Consider the following 27,623-nt stretch of genomic DNA (forward strand, 5'->3'; position numbering starts at 1 on the left):
AAGATGCAGGGTGAGAGACTAGTTTAAAAGCTGAGGATATAGAGAATTAACACATTTATATATTAACACAAATACATAGGGGAAAAACCCTGCCTATCAAACAAAATATCATGTCGGGAAATATTCAAGTGAATCATTTTGGGTTGTGTATTGCAGTTATTTTATTTTACCCACTTGAATAATGTAGATGATAGTTTAATTAGAGTTCCTTATCATGTATGGAGAGAAAATTGTGAGATGTTTTCTGGTAAGATGAGGCACTGGTGGATAAAGGTTTGTCACTGGTGGAAGCTACTTGAGGTGACAAATTAAAAAAAGCTGCAAAGCATTAAAGTGTATTGGCTTTTGTGGGTTTAGGAATATTAACTTGTGTAGGCCATTCAGCTCCCTCGAGCTTGTTCCTTCACGCAATGCTATCCTGGCTGATCTATACCTTAACTCCATCCACTTGCTTTGGCTCCATGGCCAGGATATTTAGGTCAGCAAGCGGGGGGTGGGGGGTGCTCGCCAATGTGTAAAATGATGCGGGATTTCCATTTTCAGGTCGGCGGGGGTGTAGCCAAATCAGCTGTGTGTCCGCCGACCTGTCAATGGCCTATTGAGGCCATTTAAAAAGTAATTGAAATAATTAATGGACCTGCCCGTCCAATCTTAAGGTTGGCGGGCAGGCTGGGAGCCCTGGCGGGCTTCAGAGAAAGCATGAAACCTCATCCACGGGCAGGAAAAGGTTTCATGAGGGTTTTAAAAAATTTAATAAATGTTTGATTGAAAGCGATGGACAGTGTCACATGAGGGGACATGTCAGGGAAATTTTATTTTTGCCCCTTCACCATTTTCAAATTTGGCGCTGATCTCCCTGAAGCAGCACTTAGCCTCAGGGAGATCTGTGCGCTCTTTCATACGCATGCGTGAAAGAGCTCACTCCTGGCTGAGGGATTCCACTCCCCACCCCCGCCCACACAGGGAGCACATAGCGCTTCCTGGTGGACATCACGCTGGGCGGGCCTTAATTGGCCCGCCCATGTAAAATGGCAGTGCGCCCCCAAGTGGATGTATGGCTCTCTGTTGTGTTACCTATGTCATTAATAAATATGCTAAATAGCTGAGGCCTCCGCACAGATCATTGTGGGTCTACTCAGTTCCTGCCAGTTCGAGTATACACACGCACATTGTTTCCTAATGCCAACCAATCTTCTAACCAGCCCAATAATTAGTTTTCAATTCTATGAGCTTTAATTTTAGCTAATCTATGTGGAACCCTATTAAATGCCTCCCAGAAATCCATATAAACTGCATTCCCTTTATTATTTTAACTTCAACAAAATATTGAATTAGTGTTGTTAGACAAGACCTATTTATTACAAATCCATGTTTATTCTTCCTAATTATTTCAAATTTTGCTACGTAATGTGTAATGAGGCAGGTTTAATAAATGATCCCAGAGTAACAGTGGAAACAGTAACAGTAGGAAACAGTGAATTTAGCATTCAATTTGAGAAACTTGGGTCAGAAACAACAGTGCTAAACTTAAATAAGGGTAATTACAATGGAATGAGGGCAGAGATGATTGGAGTGGACTAGGAAAACAGTTTAGCAGAAAAGATGGTTGATGAACAATGGCGGACGTTTAAGAAAATAGATTATGACTCTCAACAAAGACATATCCCAGTGAAGAAGAAGGATTCAAGGAAGAGGATAAACCAACCATGGTTAATCAGAATCACAGAATCACACAATCAGAGTGCAGAAGAGGCCCTTCGGCCCATCGACTCTGCACCGACACATGAGAAATTCTTAACCTACCTACTTAATCCCATTTACCAGCACTTGGCCCACAGCCTTGAATGTTATGACATGCCAAGTGCTCATCCAGGTACTTTTTAAAGGATGTGAGGCAACCCGCCTCCACCACCCTCCCAGGCAATGCATTCCAGACCATCACCACCCTCTGGGTAAAAAGTTTTTCCTCACATCCCCCCTAAACCTCCTGCCCCTCACCTTGAACTTATGCCTGCTTGTGATTGACCCTTCAACTAAGGGGAACAGCTGCTCCCTATCCACCCTGTCCATGCCCCTCATAATTTTGTACACCTCGATCAGGTCGCCCCTCAGTCTTCTCTGCTCCAACAAAAACAAACCAAGTCTATACAATCTCTCTTCATAATTTAAATGTTTCATCCAGGCAACATCCTGGTGAATCTCCTCTCCACCCCTCCAGTGCAATCACATCCTTCCTATAATGTGGTGACCAGAACTGCACACAGTACTCCAGCTGTGGCCTCACCAAGGTTCTATACAATTCCAACATGATCTCCCTACTTTTGTAATCTATGCTTCGATTGATGAAGGCAAGTGTCCCATATGTCTTTTTAACCACCCCAATAAAATGCTCCTCTGCCTTCAGAGATCTACGGATACACCCACCAAGGTATCTTTGTTCCTCAGAATTTCCTAGTGCCATGCTGTTCATTGAATACTTCCTTGTCAAATTACTCCTTCCAAAGTGTATCACCTCACACTTTTCAGGGTTAAATTCCATCTGCCGCTTATTTTCCCATTTATATCTTCCTGTAATCCAAGACACTCAACCTCACAGTTAACCATCCGGCCAATCTTTGTGTCATCCGCAAACTTACTAATCCTCCCCCCACATAGTCATCTATGTTGTTTATATAAATGACAAATAATAGGGGACCGAGCACAGATCCCTGTGGTACACCATTGGACACTGGCTTCCAATCACTAAAGCATCCTTCTGTCATCACCCTCTGTCTCCTACAACTAAGCCAATTTTGAATCCACCTTATCAAATTACCCTGTATCCCATGTGCCTTTGCCTTCTTTATAAGTCTCCCATGTGGGACCTTGTCAAAGGCTTTGCTGAAATCCATATAAACTACATCAACTGCTCTACCCTCATCTACACATCTGATCACCTCCTCAAAAAGTTCAATCAAATTTGTTAGGCATGACCTCCCTCTGACAAAGCCATGCTGACTATCCCTGATCAAACCTTGCCTCTCCAAGTGGAGATAGATACTCTCCTTCAGAAAGTTCTCCAATAGTTTCCTTGCCAATGACATGAGACTCACTGATCTGTAGTTCCCTGGCTAATCTCTACAGCCCTTCTTAAATAGCAGAAACACATTAGCTGTTCTCCACCTCTGGCACCACCCCTGTAGCCAGAGAGGAATTAAAAATTCAGGTCAGAGCCCCTGTGATCTCCTCCCTTGCCTCCCTCAGCAGTCTGGGACACAAATCATCTGGACCTGGAGATATGTCCACTTTTAAGCCTGCCAACACCTCCAGTACCTTGTCACTCCCTATATCAATTTGCTTAAGAACCTCGCAGTCTCTCCCCCAGAGTTCAATACCTTCATCCTCATTCTCTTGGGTGAAGACGGATGTGAAGTATTCATTCAACACTCTAGCGATGTCATCTGGTTCCACTCATAGATTGCCCCCTTGGTCCCTTATTGGCCCTACTCTTTCCCTGGTTATCCTCTTCCCATTGATATACTTATAGAATATCTTGGGATTTTCCCTACTTTTACCAGCCAGAGCTTTCTCATATCCCCTCTTTGCTCTCCTAACTGCTTCCTTAAGCTCCACCCTGCACTGTCTGTACTCCACTAATGCCTCTGCTGATTTGCTTCCCTTGTACCTACTAAAAGCCTCTCTTTTCCTTCTCATTGTAACCTGAATATATCTGGTCATCCATGGTTCTCTGGGCTTGTTACTCCTTCCTATCACCATAGAGGGAACATGTTGAGTCTGTACCCTCCCCATTTCCTTTTTGAACACTCCCCATTGTTCCTCAGTAGATTTCCCCATAAGTAGCTGTTCCCAGTCTACTTTGGCCAGATCCTGCCTTATTTTACTAAAATCCACTCTCCCCCAATCCAAAACTTTTTTTGCAACTTGTCGATTTCTTTGTCCATAACAAGCTTAAACTGTACCATGTTGTGGTCGCTATCATTAACCAAGGAAGTTAAGGACAGTATCAAATTGAAAGAAAAGACATACAATGTGGCAAAGGTTAGTGGTAAGCCAGAGGACTGGGAAAGTTTGAAAAACCAACAAAAGATGACCAAAAAAAAATAAAGAGGGAGAAAATAAACTTTGAGGGTAAACTAGCATTTAATATAAAAACAGACAGTAAGAGCTTCTTTAATTATATAAAAAGGGAGAGAGCGTCTGGGGGAATAATAATGGGGAACCAGGAAATGGCAGAAGAGTTGAATAAATACTTTGCTACAGTCTTCACGGTAGAAGATAGTAATAGCATTCCAAAAATACTAAATAATCTAGGGGCAAAAGTCGGGGAGGAAATAAATACAATAACTATCACTTGAGAAAAAGTACTAGGGAAACTAATGGGGCTAAAGGCCGATAAATCCCCTGGACTTGATGGGTTGCATCCTAGGATATTAAAGAAAGTAGCTGTAGAGATAGTGGATGCACTGGTAGTAATCTTACAAGAATCTTTAGATTCTGGAAAAGTCCCAGAGGATTGGATACTGCATCACCATTATTTAAAAAGGAAAGGAGACAAAAAACAGTTAACTATAGGCCCCACGGAACTCATTTCTCATTATCTTGACTCACTTCTCTCTCCCCTTGTCCAGTCCCTTCCCACTTACATCCGTGATTCCTCTGACACCTTACGTCACATCAACAATTTCCAGTTCCCTGGCCCCAACTGCCTCCTCTCCACCATGGATGTCCAATCCCTCTCCACCTCCATCCCCCACCAGGATGGTCTGAGGGCCCTTAGCTTCTTCCTCGAACAGAGGCCTGAACAATCCCCATCCACCACTACTCTCCGCCGTCTGGCTGAACTTGTTCTCACACTGAACAATTTCTCCTTTAACTCCTCTCACTTCCTCCAAATAAAAGGTGTGGCTATGGGTACCCGCATGGGCCCCAGCTATGCCTGTCTCTTTATGGGATATCTGGAACATTCCTTGTTTCATTCCTACTCCGGCCCCCTCCCACAACTCTTTCTCCGGTACATCGATGATTACTTCGGTGCTGCTTCATGCTCTCATCGGGACCTGGAAAAATTTATTAATTTTGCTTCCAATGTCCACGCCTCCATCATTTTCACGTGGTCCATCTCTGACACTTCCCTTCCCTTCTTTGACCTCTCTGTCTCAATTTCTGGTGTTAGACTGTCCACCAATATCCATTACAAGCCTACCAACTCCCACAGCTACCTCAACTACAGCTCCGCACACCCCGCTTCCTGTAAGGACTCCATCCCATTCTCTAAGTTCCTTCGCCTCCATCGTCTCTGTTCTGATGATGCTCCCTTCAAAAACAGTTCCTCTGACATGTCCTCCTTCTTCCTTAACCGAGGTTTTCCACCCACGGTCGTTGACAGGGCCCTCAACTGTGTCCGGCCCATCTCCCGCGCATCCGCCCTCACGCCTTCTCCTCCATCCCAGAAACATGATAGGGCCCCTCTTGTCCTCACTTATCACCCCACCAGCCTCTGCATTCAAAGGATCATCCTCCACCATTTCCGCCAACTCCAGCATGATGTCACCACCAAACACATCTTCCCTTTACCCCCCCTGGTAGCATTCCGTAGGGATCATTCCTGGTCCACTCCTCCATCACCCCCTACTCCTCAACCTCCACCTATGGCACCTCCCCATGCCCACGCAAAAGATGCAACACCTGCCCCTTCACTTCCTCTCTCCTCACCGTCCAAGGGCCCAAACACTCCTTTCAAGTGAAGCAGCATTTCACTTGCATTTCCCCCAATTTAGTCTACTGCATTCGTTGCTCCCAATGTGGTCTCCTCTACGTTGGAGAGACCAAACGTAAACTGGGCGACCGCTTTGCAGAACACCTGTGGTCTGTCTGCAAGAATGACCCAAACCTCCCTGTCGCTTGCCATTTTAACACTCCACCCTGCTCTCTTGCCCAAATGTCTGTCCTTGCCTTGCTGCATTGTTCCAGTGAAGCCCAACGCAAACTGGAGTAACAGCACCTCATCTTCCGACTAGGCACTTTACAGCCTTCCAGACTGAATATTGAATTCAACAACTTTAGAACTTGAACTCCCTCCTCCATCCCCACCCCCTTTCTGTTTCTTCCCCCTTCCTTTTGTTTTTTCCAATAATTTATATAGATTTTTCTTTTCCCACCTATTTCCATTATTTTTAAATCTTTTATGCCCTGCTAGCCTTTCCACCCCACCCCCACTAGAGCTGTACCTTGAGTGCCCTACCATCCATTCTTAATTAGCACATTCATTTAGATAATATCACCACCATCAATGCCTCTGTTATCTTTTGTTCTTTTGTCTGTGACATCTTTTGATTATCTGCTCCTATCACTGCTTGCTTGTCCCTACAACCACACCAACCCCCCATCCACTTCTCTTCCCACCACCCCCCGACCTTAAACCAGCTTATATTTCACCCATTTCCTAAGATTCACTCAGTTCTGTTGAAGGATCATGAGGACTCGAAACGTCAACTCTTTTCTTCTCTGCAGACGCTGCCAGATCTGCTGAGTTTTTCCAGGTAATTCTGTTTTTGTTTCTCTTAAGGTTAACTTGTAGTTTGAGTTGGTAGTCAGGAAGGCAAATGCAATGTTGGCATTTATTTCAAGAGGACTAGAATATAAAGGCAGGGATGTGTTGCTGAGGCTTTATAAGGCTCTGGTCAGACCACATTTAGAATATTGTGAGCAATTTTGGGCCCCGTATCTCAGGAAGGATGTGCTGGCCCTGGAGAGGGTCCAGAGGAGGTTCACGAGAATGATCCTAGGAATGAAAGGCTTAACATATGAGGAACATTTGAGAACTCTAGGTCTATACTCGATGGAGTTTAGAATGATGGGGGGGGATCTGATTGAAACTTACAGAATACTGAAAGGCCTGGATAGAGTGGACATGGGGAAGATGCTTCCATTAGTAGTAGAGACTAGGACCCGTGCGCACAGCCTCAGAGTAAGGGAAGACCTTTTAGAACAGAGATGAGGAGAAACTTCTTTAGCCAGAGAGTGGTGAATCTATGGAATTCATTGCCATAGAAGGCTGTGGAGGCCAGGTCATTGAGCGTATTTAAGACTGAGATAGATAGGTTCTTGATAAGGGTCCTGGTAAGGGGATCAAAGGTTACGGGGAGAAGGCGGGAGAATGGGGTTGAGAAACTTATCAGCTGTGATTGAATGGTGGAGCAGACTTGATGGGCTGAATAGTCTAATTTCTGCCCCTATAACTTATGTCTATGTCAATCTGTGGAATTCTTTACCACAGAAGGCTGTAGAGGCTGGATCGTTAAGTATATTTAAGGCTGAGATAGATAGATTTTTAATCAGTAAGGGAATCAAGAGTTATGGGAACAAAGCAGGAAAGTGGAGTTGAGGATTATCAGATTAGCCATGATCTCATTGAATGGCAGAGCAGACTCAATGGGCTGAATGGCCTACTTCTGCTCTGATGTCTTATGGTCCTATGGTATTCAGCCATCTGTCCTTAATTATAGATTCTAATAACGTTGCACAACGGATGTCAGATTAACAGTTCCATAATTTCCTAGTTTCTCTTCCTCATCTTTCTTGAATAATTTCTTCCCTATAGCGTTTTAATGCTGCTATGTCGATCAAGCCCTATGATGACACACAGGAACATAAACCAGGACATGGGAGATCTCTTACCAGGATGGTGTATCGTCCTGTCAGGAGAAGCCGATAATATTCACCCTCTGCAGTAGTGTTGTATGGCAGAATATTATCACGTCCCTTTATGCGGACTGTAGCTCCTTTTATGGGGTTTCCGTTAGTGTCAAAGACTCTCCCTTTAATTCCTGGATAATAGAAAAGAGAATTACAGATTCCACAAGTGTTGTTGATGAATGAACAGTATGATGGGCTGTAGCATGGCTTTCTAATGTGATGGCTGGAAATTTCCTCGGGGTTCTTCCTGCGATGTTGATGTAACTTTGTTAGAAATGCGGTGGAAATTCCAACTTACATAGGTAAGTGGAGTCACCTTCCCACTTCTGATATTATGACGATGGAGTAGAAGCAGTTCCAAGGAAATTCCTGGCCTAAAATATTTGTTGATATCTCTCTATCTGCCCACCTAGTTGCTCCAGGCCTCTTTCTCTCCCTTTCTAATTAGAAGCCTTGACTTTGGCATGCATTGATAAGGGAAAATATATATATAGGATCTGGAAAATCTCTGCACGATGAAGGAGATATGCCTGTGAAGTATAAAGCACCTTGACTAATACTCCTTTAAAGCCAATGACCATTTCAGGCAATGAAAATGACCACAAACTCAACCAGCCAAATCAGAGAAAAAAATTCAAATGCCTTTGAGTAGCCACATTGATTACCAACTGAATAGATTTTGCTATGTTAAAGGTGCTATAAAAATACAAAGTGATGCAATTGGGGAGGGATTGGTGAAGCAGCCAAAGTAAACTGAGATTTGCATGGAAGAGTGGGAGCAACCTACTTGTTGCTTATTTGATGATTCATATGTCGGGTGGGGTCAAGGGTCTAAAACAGCTTATTTCAGCTAAATTCAAGTCATCAAGTCAAAAGCAACCTGTATTGGTTTACTCTACAACTGGAGCTTCAAGCAAAGTAGTATTAAGTAAAGGGCTTTACAAGAACTTTGTCCAGCTGAGTTTATGAACTCTCCCTAGCCGTAGCGGAACAGGTTTGCCCTGTTTCAGGCGAACAGGAGGTAGATAGATTTTTGAAATATCGGGGAGCGGAGGGTTATAAGGAGCCAGCACAAAAGACGAGCTGAGGCCTGGGGCAGATCAGCCAAGATTTTATTGAATGGGGGGGTAGGTTTGAGGGGCCGAATGACCTACCCCTGCTCCTATTTCTTATGTTCTTATGTTTGTGGGTTTTCTCAAATCAGGTTAATTTTCCATCAAAAATTTTCATCAGAGTGAGTGACTACACAACATGATCTAGTGCTGGTTCCTTTACAATAAACTGCAGCTATATAAAACATCCCAAAGCATTTCATACAGCCATAATCAGAGAAAAAAGGATGTTGAGTCAAAGGGGGAGATATTAGAAGTGGTGGCCAGAAGCTTGTTTAAAGAGGTGGACTTTAAGGAGGGTCTTCAAGGAGGACAGGGCTAAACCTGGATGGCATGTGGTTTGAGAACATAACTTTAGCTGATGCTCCAGTACAGTGTTGAAGAAGTGCTGCATTGTCAGAGGTGTCGTCCTTGGAATGAGATATTAGGCCTGTTTAGGTGGATGTCCAAGTTCCCATAGCCTTCTCTGAGCAGGAAGTTCTCCGGTCTCCTGGCCAACATTCTTCCTACAGCAAACGATCATTGGCATAACCATCACTGAATCCCCCACTATCAACATCCTGGGGATTACCATTGACCAGAAACTGAACTGGGCTAGCCATATAAACACTGAGACTACAAGAGCAGGTCAGAGGCTGGGAACTCGGCGGTGAGTAACTCAACTTCTGACTCCTCAAAGGCACAAGTCATGAATGAGCTGGAATACCCTCCACTTGCCTGGCTGAATGCAGGTCCAACAATTAACACTCAAGAAGTTCGACAGCATCCAGGACAAAGCAGCCTGCTTGATTGGCACTCCATCCATCATCTCCAACATCCACACCCTCCACCACCGATGCACAGTGGCAGCAGTGTGTATCATCTACAAGATGCACTGCAGCAACTCACCAAGGCTCCTTTGAAAGCACCTTCCAAATCTGTCATTTCTACGATAGGACAAAGGCAGTAGATGCATGGGATCACCACTATCTGCAACTTCTCCTCCAATCCACACACCACCGTGACTAATTGGAACAATATCGCCGTTCCTTCACTGTCGCTGGGTCAAAATCCTGGAACTCACTCCCTAACCACACTCTGGGTGTACCTACACCGCATAGACTTACAACGGTTTGTGAAGACTGCTACTACCACCTTCTTAAGGTGGTAAAAATTCTGGCTTAGCCAGTGATGCCACACCCTATGAAAGAATAAAAACATTTTTTTAAACATCAGTTGGTCGTCCATCTGATAGGATTCATGGGGTCTTGCTGTGCACAAGTAGTTGCTGCATTAACAACAACTGCTGCACTTTACGGTCATTTGTTGTATATGAGGCACCTTGAAGTTTGTTCAATGACAAACCCAGTAATACATATCATACCCAGCTAGAAGCTTTGCATCCAACATTTCTCTATTCATTTCCTGCGTCCTTTGGGCCCATTCTAACCTCCTGCATCGACTGCAACAATTTTCCTGGTGAATTGACTGGCATCAATCTAGGAACATGTGAAAATAGGAACATGGAAACAGGAAGAGGCCATTCAGCTTCTTGGTACTGCCTCACCATTCAGTTGGATCATGGATAATCTGTATCTTAACTCCATCTACCACCTTGGTTCTGTAACCCTTGCCTAACAAAGCTCTATCAATCTCAGTTTTGAGATTTTCTAATTGGCCTCCAGCCTCAATAGCTTTATTGGAGGGGGCGGGAGGGAGAGAGTTCCAGATTTCTGCAACACTTTTTGAGAAGTGCTTCCCTTGAACATCCTAGGTCCAATTTTAAGTTTATGCCTCCTTCTTCTGGACTCCCCCACCAGAAGAAATTGTTTCTCCCAATTTACGCTTTCAAATTCTTTAAACATCTTAAACAGCTCCCTTCAATCACAGTTCAAATTTGCCATTTACATGCCCTGGGCAATTTAAGCAGCAAGTCGTAGACTTACCAATGTGAACCTGCATCAGGTATTGTACAAGTGGCTTCTTGTTGTCCAGCCAGTGTTGCTGCAGTTCATTGACTGGCGGGTATTTACAGCAACTCAGCTCCACCGTAATCTCCATGCACTGCGCCCAAATGTAATTATAATCCTGCATGGAACCTAAGCAAGACATTAGAAACACTTCAACAAAACTCCAGTTTTACACAGGAAAGAAGGGGCAGAATCGTGTTGAGGCACGGGGCGCGGTGTGTGGGGGGTGGGGGGGGTGGTCTCTCTTTCCTGCCGGCTAGTGAGCCGTGGTGAGAGACTCTTTTTCGGAAGGTCTGCAGTGTCACATACCAATCAGGCAGTGGCGAGGTCAGCCTTCGCTTGGAATCTGGCCCCTGAGGGGGGTTGAAATCTCACCTAGTGAGAGCTGCCGGCCAATCAGAGGTTGGCAGCTCTTGCGCTCAGCAGGGCCACAAGGGAGGCCATGGCTGCTGCTGCTAGAACACCCCTCCCGAACAACCACCCCGTCCTTTCCCCATCCACCTGGAGGCACAGGATTGCCCTGAGAATGTTCCAGGACAAAGGAAAGTGAAGTGGGGTTGGGGGGGAAGGTCTTGGGATGGGGGTCACGAGGAGAGGGTGGCAGGGGGTCGGAAACAATGAGGGGGGGGGGGGGGGTGTTTCTCAGAGAGCCCCACCTTCCTGACGTCAAGTCCCTCTAAGACCATGGTCCTTCCTGACCAGAACTTAATTCAGGCGGAGACGGGAAGGCAGTGGGATTCAGGTATGTTTACATCCTGCCTAAGTAACTGATATTCCTGCCTCCAAGCTTGCCACCAGCGACAGCACAAGATTCTGCCCAAGTACTAGCCACAGATGACCTGCTTGTTAGAATATCCAAAGATGGTTGAGGCAGGCCTTCCAGATTCCCTGCGATTGAAGGTTGAAGAATTACTCGGCCTGATAACAGGCAGCTTGTGCAGAGACCATCAAGAGACTCTCAGGAGCCTGTATTGATGTGGAAGAGTTGACTTTCTGACTCCTTTCTAGTCACCAGTGTGTATCAGGAAACTAGTGAAGAACCACTGGCCCATGATGTTCCAACACACTTGGTAGCAGCTGAGTTACCTTGTCAAGATGGGGGTTCAGAAAATCCATGTGTGCATGTACATTTATAAACATCCTGGTTTATACATACCAGTGGGGGTCTTGGGTTGAACTTTAACCTCTCCAAACTAAAAGCCATGAGTGATAAACTTTAGAACTTGAGTCAATTCCTTGTGGCGGACTCTGGTTGCAGAGGACAACTAGTGACCATTACCCACTATGCGGTCAGATTTCATAGTTACCCTGGGCACATACTGAAACTCCTCTTTTACACAGGTCATTGGAGTAGCAAAATCCAAGGCAACTTCAACCAACCTGCTTGAAGCAGGTTTTTAAAAAAACCAGACTGCTGGTTCTAACGAAATGAGAATGTCAGCAAATATTAATGACAATTTAAAAATTCCAACCTATAACTCATCAGTTCCTTGCAATCCTCATGGGAGCAGAAACATCCGAGTGCACCATGCAAGTGTGCTCTATGGTCACCTGGGTGCATACCAATGGCTTACGGGTATTTTAGAGACTTCCCCTTAACAATCCACCTCACAATGCATCAGTTAGCCTGCCCTAGTTACAGCATTACAAATGGAGTTATGTTAGCAGGAGCTGCCTTCTGGACATAAAATTTGAAATAATGTCATTCTCCATTCACTCCATTTGGGACTGCAGAGAACCTTGAAACACAGAACTGGGTTAAACTCAAGCATCTTTTAACAAAAGGGAAATTGCGCAATTGGCACATACCGTACATGGGATACCATTCCACACCATTGACAATGCCATCTTGAAAATAGTTACATTCACTCTGCCCAGTGTGCATGAATGCGTGATTTAGTGAATACGTTAATGCAAGATGGTTGAACACATCCATATCGGGAGTTAGGTGACGGTAGGGCTCTCCACTAGCTGTGGTGTTATTGTATTCCTCTGTCATTTCTGTGATTGGAGTCAAAATGGAAGTTAGTTAATTAATACAGCATTTGTTAACCAATAAATTTCTCCTGCACTGATGTGATTCGAATTTTTTATCGAGGATCAGGATTCTGACCCCTGTCTTCCTTCAGGAGCACTCTCTGGGTGCAGCAATGCACGATATCATGCGATGATGTGGCAGTAGTTTGTGCTCAGCGAGCTCAAGATTCAACCACATCACTTTAAGCAGTGAGTTGGCATCTCTCGCCAGTCATGGTCCACCAATAATTCTGTTGAATAGCTTTAATTAACATAATTGACTAAATGACAGAGAGGAGATAGAAGGTTATGTTGATTGGGTGAACATCCATATGAATATATGAATTAAGAGCAGGAGTAGGCAATCTGGCCCCTCGCACATACTCTGCCATTCAATAAGATCATGGCCAATCTGATTGTGGCTTCAACAACACTTTCTTGCCTGCCGCCAATAACCTTTGACTCCATTGTTAGTCAAGAATCTATCTACCTCTGCTGTAAAAGTACTTGTTGACCCAGCCTCCACTGCTCTCTGGGAATGAGTTCCACAGGCTCACAACCCTCTGAGAGAAAAAAATTCTCCTCATCTCAATCTTAAATGGGAGACCTCTTATTTTTAAACTGTGTGCCCTTGATCTGGTCTCTCCCACAAGGGGAAACATCCTTTCAGCATCCACCCTGTCAAGTCCCCTCAGGATCTCATATGTTTCAATAAGATCACCTCTCATTCTTCTAAACTCCAGTGGATACAGGCCCAACCTGTCCAATCTTTCCTCATAGGATAAACCCCTCATCCCAGGAATCAGTCAAGTGAACCTTCTCTGAACTGCTTCTAATGTAATTATGTTCTTTCTTAAATAAGGAGACCAAAACTGTACACAACACTCTAGGTGTGGTCTCACCAATGCCCTGTACAGCTGTATCAAAACATCCCTACCTTTATATTCCATTTCTCTTGCAATAAACAACAACATTCTATTTGCCTTCCTAATCATTTGCTATACCTGCATACTAACTTTTTGTGATTCATGCACCAGGACACCCAGATCCCTCGGTACCTCAGAGTTCTGCACTCTCTCTCCATTTAAATAATATGCTGCTTTTCTATTCTTCCTGTCTAAGTGGACAAGTTTACATTTCCCAAATTATACTCCATCTGCCAAATTTTTGTCCACTTGTTTAACCTAGCTATATCCCTTTGCAGACCCCTTATGACCTCATCATAACTTACTTTCCTACCCATCTTTGTGCAGCAAACCTAGCAGCTGTACATTTGGTCCCTTTCCAAATCATAAGATATATATTGTAAATTATTGAGGCCCCAGTGTTGATACCTGTGGCACTCCACTTGTTGCATCTCGCCAACCCAAAATTGGCCCATTTATGCTTTATAAAATTTATTCATGGAATGTGGGCGTTGCTGGCTAGGTCAGCATTTATTGTCCATCCCTAATTGCCCTTGAGAACGTGATGGTGTGCCATCTTCTTGAGCTGTTGCAGTCCATATTTTGTAGGTACACCCACAGTGCTGTTAGGAAGGGAGTTCAAGGATTTTGACTCAGTGACAGTGAAGGAATGGCGATATAGTTCCAAGTCAGGATGGTGTGTGACTTGGAGGGGAACTTGCAGGTGGTGGTATTCCCATCTCTCTGCTGCCCTTGTCCTAGGTGGTAGTGGTCGTGGGTTTGGAAGGTGCTGTCAAAGGAGCCTTGGTGGGTTGCTGCAGTGCATCTTGCTGATGGTACACACTGCTGCTGCTGTGCATCGGTGGTGGAGGGAGTGGATGTTAAAGGTGGTGGATGGGGTGCCTATCAAGCAGGCTGCTTTGTCCTGGTTGCTGTGAAGCTTCTTGAGTGTTGTTGGAGCTGCACTCATCCAGGCAAGTGGGGAACATTCCATCATATTCCTGACTTGTGTCTTGTAGATGGTGGACAGGCTTTGGGGAGTCAGGAAGTGAGTTACTCACCGTAGGATTCCTAGCCTCTGACCTGCTCTTGTAGCCATAGTATTTATATGGCTAATCCAGTTCAGTTTCTAGTCAATGGTAACCCCCACAATGTTGATAGTGGGGGATTCAGCATTGGTAATGCCGTTGTATGTCAAGGGGAGATGGTTGGATTCTCTTGTTGGAAATGGTCATACCCTGGCACTTGTGTGGCGTAAATGTTACTTGCCACTTATCAGCCCAAGCCTGAATATTGTCCAGGTCTCACTGCATATGGACATGGACTGCTTCAGTATCCGAGGCATTGTGAACGGTGCTTAACATTGTGGAATCATCTGCAAACATCCCTACTTCTGACCTTTGATGGAGGGAAGGTCATTGATGAAGCAGCTGAAGATGGCTGGGCCTAGGAGACACCCTGAGGAACTCCTGCAGTGATGTACTGGAACTGAAGTGGTTGACCTCCAACAATCACAGCCATCTTCTTTTTTGCTGTGTATGACTCCAACCAGTGGAGAGTTTTCCCCCTGATTCCCATTGACTCCAGCTTTGCTTGGGCTCCTTGATGCCACACTTGGTCAAATGCTGTCTTGATGTCAAGGGGAGTCACTCTTATCTCGCCTTACTCTCACCTTACCTCAGCTTACTCTTTGCTTTCTGTCAGCAAATCAATGCTCTATTCGTGTTAATATATTACCCCCTACACTAAGAGCTCTTATTTTGTGCAATAACCTTTGACGTGGCAACTTATCAAATGTCTTCTTGAAATCTAAGTACAGCACATCCACAGGTTCCCCTTGATCTGCGTTGCTTGTTACTTCCTCAAAGAAGTCTAATAAATTAGTCAAACACAATTTCCCTTTCACAAAATTATGTTGACTGCTTGATTGCATTGAGATTTTCTAAGTGTCCAGCTACAACTTCCTTCATAATATAATCCAGCACTTTCTCTATGACGGATGTTAAGCTAACTGGCCTGTAATTTCCTGCTTTCTGTCTCCCTCCTATCTTGAATAGAGGAGTTACATTCGCTATTTTCCAAACTGATGGGGCCTTTCCAGAATCTAGAGAATTTTGAGAAATAGAAATCAATGCATCCACTATCCACTATCTACTATCTCAGCCACCAATTCTTTTAAGACCCTAGGGTGAAGTGCAACAGGACTCTGTTTGTATCTGCCAGGCTCTATTGGCTCTGCCAGGTTCTGCCAGGCTCTCCCGAGCTCTGTTTGGCTCTGCCAAGCTCTGTTTGGCTCTGCTTGTCTCTGTTTGTATCTGCCAGGCTCTGTTTGGCTCTGCCAGGCACTATTTGGCTCTGTTTGGCTCTGTTTGGCACTGCCAGGCTCTGTTTGGATCTGACATGCTCTGTTTTGTTCTGTTTAGCTCAGGAAGGGCAGTTTCACACTGTTTGGCTCTTTTTGACTCTGCCAGGCTTTGTTTGAGAGGAGATTCACCAGGATGTTGCCTAAGATGAAACATTTAAGTTATGAAGAGAGGTTGGATAGACTTGGGTTGTTTTCATCGGAGCAGAGAAGACTGAGGGGCGAACTGATCGAGGTGTACAACATTATGAGGGGCATGGACAGGGTAGATAGGGAGCAGCTTTTCCCCTTAGTTGAAGGGTCAGTCACAAGGGGACATAAGTTCAAGGTGAGGGGCAGGAGGTTTAGGGGGGATGTGAGGAAAAACTTTTTTACCCAGAGGGTGGTGACAGCCTGCAATGTACTGCCTGGGAGGGTGGTGGAGGCGGGTTGCCTCACATCCTTTAAAAAGTACCAGGGTGAGCACTTGGCAAGTCATAACATTCAAGGCTATGGGCCAAGTGCTGGTAAATGGGATTAGGTAGGTAGGTCAGGTGTTTCTCACGTGTCGGTGCAGACTCGATGGGCCGAAGGGCCTCTTCTGCACTGGGTGATTCTGTGATTCTGTGACTTGCGGACTTGTCAGCTTTCAGTTCTAATAATTTCCTTACTGCCCTTTTCCTGGCGCTCGGAATTGTTTTAAGTTCCTCCATCCCTTTCACCTCTTGACTCACAATTATTTCTGGAATGTCATTTGTATCCTCCACACTGAAGACAGACACAAAATATCTGTTCAATTCATCCGCCATTTCGTTATTTTCCATTATTGATTCCTGAGATTCACTCTCCAGAGGACCAACACCCAATTGAGTTACTCCTTTCCTTCTGGAATACCTGTAGAAACTCTTACTATCTGTTTTTATATTTCTAGGTAGCTTCCACTCTTACTTTAATTTCTCCCTCCTTATTAGTCTTCTATTCATTTTTTGCTATTTTTGTATTCTGTCCAATCGTCTGACCTGCCACTCATCTTCACAGAATCATACACTTCGTCTTTCTTTAACATCCTTGGTTAGTCACAGATGGTGCATCCTTCCCCTAGAGTCTTTCCTTGAATGTATCTTTGCTGAGTATTGTGAAATATTTCCTTAAATGTTTGCCACTTTGATGTGAAAACAATTGCAGGGCTATTGGGAAAGACCAGGAAAGTCGGACTAATGGATAACTCTTTCAAAGAGCTGGCACATGCCAGAGGGGCTGAGTGGCCTCCTCCTGTGTTGTATGACTCCATGTTATTGTTGTGTTTCTGTGTGTCAACCAACACCCGCTGAGAGCCTGGATTGACAGCACTTGCACGGCACTTTATACTCATGGCCTATCAACTAATGATACAAGTGAAACCTCAGCTTAATATTAGGTTAAAGGGAAATATTTAAGACCAACTGTGACGAGATCAAACGTAGCTTAAAGGAATTGGGGCACGCTTAGAATCATTGCAATTGTGGCTGTTTGAAACCCTGAACAATCCATAGTAATCAGTCTCTAATCCACATCAGTACCCTGACAGAACTGTATTTCCAAGCTTTGATGTTCCCAACAACAAAAAACTCATATTTAAATAGCATCTTTAATGTAGTAAAATATACCCTGGGCACTTAGCACCTTGAAACCGAGCCACAAATGTTGATATTAGGACAGATGACCAGAAGCTTGGTCAAAGAGCATCTTAGAGAGACCTAGTGAGGCAGACAGAGGTAGGGAGGGAATTCCAGAGCTTAGGGCCTATGCAGCTGAAGGCACGGCTGTCATTGGTGCAGCAATGAAAACCCGCGATGCTCAAAAGGCCCGAATTGGAGGAGGGCAACAACCTCAGAGCATTGTGGGTGGGAGGAGATTACAGAGATCGGGAGGGGGCAAAGCCATAGAGAGGGATTTGAAACCAAGGACAAGAATTTTAAAACTGAGGTTGTTTAACCGGGAGCTAATGCAGGTCAGCGAGCACATGGGTGAAGAGGATTGAAGAGGGCTGTTGAGTTGGGCACAGGTAGGAGAGTTTTGGATGACCGCAAGCTTACGGAGGGTAGGACTTGGTGGGGGGGTGGGGGCGGGGCCTGGCCAGAATCGCACCGGAATACAGCAGGTTAGAGTTAAAGAGATGAAGGTTTCAATGGCAGATGAGCTGAGGCAGTGGTGGGTGGAAATGGTGATGTCACAGAAGTAAGCATTCTTAGTGATAGTGCGGACATCAGCTCCAACTCAGGATGAGAGGAGTCTGGTGCAGCCCTGGGCAGCTACCAGGAAGAGGGATGCAGTTGGTGCAGGGAACAGAGCCTGTGGTGGGGGCAGAAGACAATCGCTTCAGTCTTCCCAATATTAAGCTGGAGGAAATCCCTGCTCATCCAGTACTGGATACCGGAGAAGCAGTCTGACAATTTAGAGATGATGGAGAGGTCGGGAGAGGTGGTGGTGAGATAGCGCTGGATGTCATCAGTGTACACGTGGAAACTGATGCTGTGTTTTTGAATGATGCTGCAGGGATGGCATTTGGCTGAGAAGTAGAAGGAATCCAGGACTGAAACGGATGCTGATCCATGCAGACTTAGTTAGCCCAAGGCTGATATAAGATGAAAATCTCCCTGGTGAGTTTGACACTTGAACAGGGAGAAACTATTGAAAGAATATGAAAAATAAGAATTCTTCTTAAAGAAGTGAAGAGCCCACAATCTCTCAGGATATTATAAAACATACAATGAATTCTTTTGAAGTACGGCCAAGGTCTACAGATTGCAATGGAGTTTCTCCATCTCTGTCAGCCTTTGTACCATTCTGTCTGTAATCCCTATCTCTGTACACATTCCCTGCACCCTGATCTCTCACTGCACCTCTTTTCTGTCTCTCTCTTTGTTTTTCTCTCTTGTACCCCCCTCCCTGTACCCTTGTCTGTGCCTCTATTTGTACTTACTCTCTCTGCACCCCTCATCTTTTATCTGTACCCTTTCTTCTTTGAATGCCACCCCTTCCCCACTTTCTCTTTATCTCTTTTGAACTCTCTACCTCTCTCTTCCATGGGGAAATAAAACATATTCCCTATGGGCATCCATGTCACAGTGGACATGGAGTATAGGGAGTCCATGGACATATCCTGACAAGTACGCCTGAAAATACAGATTTCTCTTCCGCCTGTGCAATATATTTCATATGTCACCATCTGGAGGAAGTATCATTCTTTGCTCTCCTAGCAGGAGGACCAGAATCGCAATTTCACAAAACATAAAGAAAAAAATAAAGTTTTTCATTTCCCTAGCGCCTTTCACAACGTCAGAATGTTCCAGAGAGTTTTATAGCTAACCAAGCATAAGTGCAGTCCTTGTTCTAAAGTAGGAGACACTGCTGCCAATTTGTGAACGGTGAGCTCCTCCAAACAGAAATGTACTAATGGCCAGATAACCTATTTCAGTGAAAGCAAAATACTGCGGATGCTGGAAATCTGAAATCAAAACAGAAAATGCTGGAAAAGCTCAGCAGGTCTGGCAGCATCTGTGGAGAGAGGAACAGAGTTAACGTTTTGAGTCTGTACGACTCTCCTTCATTCTGAAGAAGTCATACTGAACTCGAAATGTTAACTCTGTTTCCCTCTCCACAGATGCTGCCAGATCGACTGAGTTTTTCCAGCATTTCCTGTTTTTATAACCTATTTAAATTATTTTAGTTGAGGGTTAGATATTGGCCATGACACTTTGGGGTGGGAGTGCGTGGAATGAATTCCTCTGTCCTTTGTTGAAATTGTGCTGTGGGATCTTTTACAACTGCCTGAAAGGCAGGTGCCTCGATTTAGTGTCTCATCTGAAAGACTTTTGAAACATCTGAAACATTTGACAGTGCAGCACTCCCAGAGTACTTCACTGGAAGTGTCCGCCTAGCTTTTGTGCCTAAGTCCCTGGAGTGTGACTTTAAGTCACTAACCTTCAGGCTCAGCCAGTGAGAGCGCTGGCAAATGAACCATGGCTGACACATAGCATTGTAAATTATGGTACACACTACATGTGATATTTTGACCATCATTTTAGTTGCCTTGCGTTCTCACCCTCTTCAGACAAGGCTGGATGCACAAAGGAAGAAAACGACCCATTATATTTAAAACAAAAACAGAATTACCTGGAAAAACTCAGCAGGTCTGGCAGCATCGGCGGAGACGAAAAGAGTTGACGTTTCGAGTCCTCATGCCCCTTCGAGAGAACTCTGTCGAAGGGTCATGAGGACTCGAAACGTCAACTCTTTTCTTCTCCGCCGATGCTGCCAGACCTGCTGAGTTTTTCCAGGTAATTCTGTTTTTGTTTTGGATTTCCAGCATCCGCTGTTTTTTGTTTCTATCCATTATATATAAATCCTGCAGAATCAGAGATGTGAGCTAGCACGAAACAAGGTCAGGGAATGCTGTCACTGGATGAGTAATCCAGAGGCCCAGGCTAATGCTCTGGGGAAACAGGTTCAAATCCCATCATAGCAGCTGGTGGAATTTGAACTCAGTTAATAAACCTGGAATCATAAAGCTAGTCTCAGTAATGGTGACCATGATAACTGCCATAGAAACCCAACTGGTTCGCTAATGGAAATATGCCATCCCTACCTGGTTTGGCCTACGCATGACTCTTAACTGCCCTCTGAAAAGTCCTAGTAAGCCATTCAGTTTAAAGAGACATTAGGGATGGGTAACAAATGCTGGCCTTGCCAGTGATGGCCACATCCTGTGATGAATAAAGACAAAAAAAAAGGTGACGGGGAAAGAAAAAAATGCTACTAAAAAGATCACCACGCTGTCAGAAGGATGCTCTCACTGGATGTGAGGTGTGACATTGGTGTTAAAATCACAAATCTTCTGTCCCAAACTTTGATAGTTTCAGGCATGAAGAAAAAGCCCAAGGGACCGCCTACTGTGGAGTATGGTCGCCACCTAGTGTCTTTTACTGATATTACATGCTGAAACCCACAAAACCAATCGACAAATGAGGTTGTTAAGACATTAGCCCTTGCTCTACTGTGATGCTTCCCTTTGCTTGCTGCAGCCTGTTAGCAGTATTAGTGACTGAATACCTCAAACATTCGCATGACTTTCCATTGCCCACTTTTTAAGAAAGGATTTAGCCCTTTTGTTTTAAATAGGTTAATACTGCCACTAAAAACAATGGAATGTCAGAAAATATATTGTGTTCATCTCACAATCTTGGAGATGGTGATTTCTAGATCTACATGTCTGTGATCAGAAGTATTCATTTCTTAATATAGGATATTGAAAGGCAGTGCATGTGCTTCAATAAGTCCTCCACTTAGACACATTGTCTAATTGGCTTTTCCAACCAAGCTTGATCACTGGCAATCCATGTGCAGCAAAAAGCTAATGAAATTGTGTTAAGACATTAGCCCGTGCTCTGCTGTGACGTTCAATGGAAAGGGAGCAAAATGCTGATAACAGAAGCAAAAAAAAATGGCAAAGCTTCTTACCCCAGCTCCTCAGTAACTGAGAACGTAAATCCAGCAATAATGAACTCCCAAGATGAGCTTGTAAATCCAATAAAACAGCGACAGAGGAAATCTTCCTCTTTCCATATGTCTTAATCCTAATTTCAGAGCAACATTCCTTAAGCCAACTTGGTATTTTTAGTTCCACCATCTTCGAGTGAGACTGCTCGTTTGATGCTAAGCTCTGAGCAGTTTGTGCTGTTGATTCACATTCATTATGAATTGGGCTGTGACTCCTCAAATTCGTTTCATCTACCGGGTCCTCATAGGGAGATCACCATCAGGCTAAGCTGGATCTGAGCCCAGCACTTTAATTGAGGTGACCACCCTACAGCTGTTATAACTTATAGATGTCGCTCATTTGCCTCCATTATCAGTAGCAATTCACTTACTTTTAGTCAAGCTGTCGTAAGGGTATACTGCCACCATTGACCCTCCGTGCATGTTGGCTGACAGCACAAATGGGATGGAGCTGACCCACTTGATGATGTGCTCTGTTTCATTTTGTCTCTCGACGTTTCTTTCATCGAATGCATCAGGGAAGTTTCGATTGAGATCGAAACCATTCGCGTTGTACCTGGAAAGGACATCAGTGGTCTCACTCACGGTGGTGACTTGCAAGGGAGTGCAGGGCTGGGGAGTCAGATTTAGGTGATACCCGTGTCACCCTGGTTCTTTCTGTGCTGTGTCAATAGCTCACACTCAATTCGCCTTGAAGGTGCTTTTGTGTTTAATTAGAGATGAAGTAATTGTGCAATTTCTGGAATGCATTTTTTGAATGATGTTCGTAATAACCATAGCCTGCCAACATGTACGCAGTCAGATGCTTTCTATTGTGTGGAGATAGCTGTAACTAGCAACAACAATCTGCATTTGTATTGCACTGTTAAATTAAAACATTCCAAAGCACTTCGCAAGAGCAATTATCAAACAAAATTTGACATTAAGGCACAGAAGGAAATGTTAAGGCAGACGACCAAAATCTTGGTCAAAGATGTGGGTTTTTAAGCAGTATCTCAGAGGAGGGAAGAGAAGGAGAAAGATGGAGAGCTTTAAGATGGGATTCCAGAGCTCAGGGCTCAGGCAGCTAAAGCAGCAACATCACCAATGATGGAGCGGGTAAAATCACGAAACACACAAGAGGCCGGAACTAGAAGGGACACAGATATCTGGGATGGTTGTGGGGCTGGAGCAGATTACAGAGATAGGGGAGGAGCAAGGCCATGGAGGAGTTTGAAAATATGGAAGACAATTTTAAAATTGAAATGTTGCTCAACAGGGAAACTACTGCGGAGAAACTTCCGTCTAAAAGATTCCAAAATTGAAAGTCTATAAGCATGCCTCTCCCCCAGGCATTCCTCCCTCTATCCATACCTCCCAGCAATTCCATCACAGTCGCCTTCAGAAGACATTGCAAATCCGTCAGGATTCATGCTGGGTAAAACATGGATTCGAGTGTTGTCCATAAACAAGGTGAGCTCAGGATTTGTCCCATAACTTGTCACCAGATGCAAAACGAAGTGTAAAAGAATCTCCCGTCCCACGGCCTGCACAATCCAAGAACAGGAGAGGTTAGTCAGCAGAGGGCAGTGGTGACATTTGCAACTAATAGAATAAAGGTTTGGTATCATGCTCGACTCCCTCCTCAATGAGTCTCAAAGCCCTGTACAATCTCTGACAATGGTGTCAGCGCTGGCTCGAGAGATGAGCCAATCCATGTCCGAAATTCATGACTTCAAGCCCCACTCCAGAGACCTCAGCACATAGACGCGGCTGATACTTCAGTAAGATAAAAGCAAAATACTGCGGATGCTGGAAATCTAGAACGAAAACAAAAATACCTGGAAAAACTCAGCAGGTCTGACAGCGTCTGTGGAGAGGGACACAGTTGGCGTTTCGAGTCCGCATGACCCTTCATCAGAACTAAGACATATAGAAATGAGATGAAATACAAATTGGAAGAAGCGGGTGGGACAGGAGAGCTCGATAGAGGGCCAGGGATAGGTGGAGGCCAAGAAGAGACTGGGTATTTGGACATTGGCCCAGTTGCTGAAGTGATACTTCAGTGCTGTACTGAGCTGAAACCTTCTGATTGGGACATTAAAGTGAGGCCTTGAGCATCATTTGGACCTTGCCAAATGGGGGTCAAAAACCTGTGGGGAACAGTAACCTGGCTGTGACATTCGCCGAACTGACCAATTAATGGCCAGAGGAAGGCCAGTTAAGGACAGTGAGTGAACTCTCCAATCCGGAGAGCCATTAGGAGGGCCTTCCAACTTGAAAGCAGCAGCAGGGTGCAATGGCAGGTCAGTGAGGGAGAGGGTGCCCGAGAATGGAGGCGCCTGCTCTCCATCTTTTGAAAATCTAAGGTGAAAAATAGATTTGTCAGCCTGACCCCTAAAGCACTGGGTCCCCTGAGTCTGCCACCCAGAGACCACCTCCAGGCAGCTGCACCCCCCACCCCCCCCCACCCCCCACCTGCTGGGTCTGGAATGCCACCTGGAAAATCCCAGCGGGTCTCTGACAATTTTCCTTAAGTGGCCATTAATGAGGTTAATTTGGCCACCTGCCCCCCCCCCCCACCCCCCACCCCACCACCCCCCACCACCACCACCGCCCCCCCCCCCAACCCCATCACCACCACCCTGCCGCCCGTCAGACGCCTCAGGTGGACATAAAAGATTTTGCGGCACTGTTCGGCAACAAAAAGAGCTGGGGGTGTCTCCCGGCGTCCAGGCCAACAGCCCTCCCCCAAATGCCACCAAAAAAAATAGACTGTCCGGTCAATTGCCTCATCTGCTGTTTGTGGGATCTTGCTGTGTGCGGACTGCTGCATTTCCCTAAATCACAGCAGTGACTGCGCTTCAGAAGTGACTCATTAGCCACGGAACACTGTGAGGTGCCCTGAGACTGTGAGAGGTCAAAAGGTCGGTGTGCCCTAGTTCAAATGTCCTCTGGCCTCCAACACCCACTTCACCTCGTTGTGACTCCCAGAAGTCTGACAAGTATACAATTAAATATATATCCACGTGGAAGTTTAATGTTCTTTAATATTAAGAGCCTTTTAATATTAACATTCCATAGATAGAGTTGAAGAGAAGTTTTGTCAGGGCAAAGGCAACGGATATAGTTTGCCACCAACTCGGTTAAGGGAAAACACATCTGCCTAGATAATACTAGCAACTGGGCCAATGTCCAAATACCCAACAGCAGACAATTATCGTGAGCAGCTCATGATTATTAATATAGCAGTTGAAGGGTCTGCTCTGTTCTTACATTCTGCTTGTACTGTAATCACTCAATGTTCTTTTATTTTCGATAATAATTATTGTTTTGTAGATGTTGCGGTGAGGGATGACACACATTGTGTGCGTCAAATAGTTATTGTACTGTTCTGTCTCTGGTGTCAGGACTAGGCAGGCACAAAGCTGGAATGCACAGTAAATGTACCATCTGCGCTGGATATACTATCCGAGCAACTTAGGTTGTGCTTTAGTATTAGATACAAACTGATTGATGTTTTCAGTGCAATAGCAGACAAAGGAATTTCATATGAGTACATTAACGCTTCATGGGTAATTATTCCTGCCTCAAGTTCCCGGCAGACAAACTCCCATGTGTACTTATTAACTCTTTTGTAGTCTGGTTAATAAGTGCTCGGAATACTGTTCATTTCTTTAGCGGGGAGATGTCTCTTTCAGGAGTTGCACTTCAAGTGACAGTCACTAGGTGGCAGGCAAACCTGAGAGGCTAGAATCTATAATGGTTAGCAATTGCCTCAGAATTCCTGCTGATTCCGCGCCGGCGTTTGTTCTTTTTAAAGCATTTTCGGTGCAGTTAAGGTGCCGGTGGTAGAGCAGCAGCTCCGAGGAGATTCCCGGGCAAGGTGAAATCTCTGACTGTGCACTCATAGCGCAGAGCCTCACCTGCCAGGGACCATTCTCGGGAAAATTGCCCGCACACAATTTTTAAGGCAAGTGGACGGAAGAAGAAATCACAAAATTCCTTTCACAGTAAAGACATGCATGTGCTGCTTGAATCCCTTGAACAGTACAGATACATGTGCGGGCTGTCTGGAGTCCTACGCATCCACGGTGGCCGTGTCTGTACCTGAATTGTTGACTTGGACCTGAATTTTCACGGGGACAGAAGGTTTTACATTTTGGGTTATCGGGTTTGCTGTGATGAGCTGCGTCCTTGATATCCACACACTAGCCGGTGCTTGAAACAACATAGGCAGAGAGAGACCCATTAACTGAACAACACTGGCGGTTTATTGGAACTATGAACAAAACATTAACACAGTGTGTGCTTCTTCAATCAGCTCCAGCCCTAGACTTACAGTTACCCAAGTAGCCCATGCTGTATTGGTCGATACAGTCACGTGGTTGATTAATTACATTCTCTTAAAGGTACATAGCACTCCACTTTACCACTGAAGCACTCTGCACTTTAGCCAAAATGACACTGGAGCTCGGATTCCAGAAGTCTCGACCATTATCCCGGCATCCACCATTTTCTCTGGGGGGTGGGGGGGGGGGGGTGGGGTGCGTGGGGTGAAAGGGGGATGGATGGCACTTTGCGCATCTGTGGCTCATGAAGACAGCTGCACATGTAAAAGTTCAGCTGCCTTCAAAGAGATGCAATTTTCATTAACGGGGTGTCCAGAACATGACTGGTTGGCTTTATACGTTTGAGGAAAAGATCTAAAGATGCCGGTGTTATTTGGAGAGCTAAGGTACCCTTTTGGACAGGTAAGGCACCCTTTTGAAGAAGTCAGGTGCCCTTTTGGAGAAGTCAGGTGCCCTTTGGGATTGTTAAGAGTAGACATGCGTGTATGTGAAAGTGGATCAACTCTGTGGAATTGTCAAGCTGTCAGGGCATTTAAACCTCCAGGCCCTTTAAATGTTTTGGAAAAAAATCCAGTCTGCAATTGAAGAAAAAGCCAGTGCTTGCTATTTCTCTGTTTGTTGACATAAGCCTGAGGACTATCATTACAGGATTAGTGCTGCTTGACTGTTTCCACAACCTATCTTATCACAGTGGGGAGGGGGGTCTGTAAGTTTATAGTTTGAGTGCCAGCTCCAGGTGGTTATAAAGAGAATAGCTGTCTTTGATATGGCGCTATCAATATTGATCTTTGTTTTCATAAGGAATTAAGTACTTGAAAGGAATGTTTGTTTTTATATGGAATTAAGTACTTGGGGATTTTTTATTTTTATAAGGAATTAAGTACTTGAAGGGAGTGCATGAGTTGCCATGGATGGGGCTTGAGGACTGTGTGGGGTGTGAGGGGTGAGGGCTAGAGGTCTGTTTTTTGGTTTTATTTTCATTATAAGTGGGATGAAGTCCCAGGGCACCGGGGTGGGCCTTCTAACTAGCCTGCCCATCTCGGCACCCAGCAGCCCTTGTGGCTGCATTCAAACTCTTTCCGGGGTTAGCGGGTCGAACTCCTGTTAGCACCCTCACTACCCCATCCCACCACCACCACCCACCACCTCCCCCCACCCCCCCATCACCCCCATCCCCCACATCCCCAGAACGAAAATCCCGAGCATCCAGGGCACTTACTCCTGAGTCAGGTTTGTAGTGTTGACAATTTTCCTGACTCTGTGCCCCCCAACTCGGGAGCAAAAATGCGGCCCCCGTTCTCTCAACGGGTGTTGACCCTCATTCCGGATGTTTTAGCAACAAAATTGTGTAGGTCTGAGGCCACGGCGTTAGCTTTCTGTGCTGACTGGATAATTATTGTATCCCGTCTGCCTCCTGTCTGTATCACCAGGGCACCCTTAATGGTATAAATACTTTTTTTTAAAAAAAAGTAATAATCAACGTGATCCAGTTTGGGGGTGGGTGGGCAGTGGGGGTGGCTTGGGGTCAGCCACGGGCAGTGCTTGGGTAGAAGCGAGGCTGCCCAGTCAGACTGGACAGACTTGTGTTCTAAAGGAACACAGGAACCCGAGTGCCTTCGGCCTGTTCAACTGGATCACAACTGATCTGCTCCTCAAATCCGTTTTCCAACTTTGGTTTCTGTAAGCCTTAACACACCTGCCTAACAATCTCAGTTGCGTCATTTTCGATTGAACCC

At 45.1% G+C, this 27,623-nt stretch overlaps 1 protein-coding gene across 1 annotated transcript in view; it reads right to left on the reverse strand.

Annotated features, from left to right (window-relative positions):
- Positions 1–27,623, reverse strand: part of LOC121282903 (carboxypeptidase D-like) — a 122,144-nt gene that overhangs the window by 45,332 nt on the left and 49,189 nt on the right. Inside the window, exons 3-7 of the mRNA XM_041196712.1 lie at positions 22,910–23,082; positions 21,928–22,112; positions 12,566–12,757; positions 10,733–10,885; positions 7,678–7,826 (exon numbers count right to left, since the gene is read on the reverse strand). Of these exons, the coding sequence (XP_041052646.1) occupies positions 7,678–7,826; positions 10,733–10,885; positions 12,566–12,757; positions 21,928–22,112; positions 22,910–23,082 (852 nt within the window). The remainder of the gene's footprint in view (positions 1–7,677; positions 7,827–10,732; positions 10,886–12,565; positions 12,758–21,927; positions 22,113–22,909; positions 23,083–27,623) is intronic.

The sequence above is a fragment of the Carcharodon carcharias genome, chromosome 10 (assembly GCF_017639515.1).
Source record: "Carcharodon carcharias isolate sCarCar2 chromosome 10, sCarCar2.pri, whole genome shotgun sequence".
Taxonomy (NCBI): Eukaryota; Metazoa; Chordata; class Chondrichthyes; order Lamniformes; family Lamnidae; genus Carcharodon; species Carcharodon carcharias.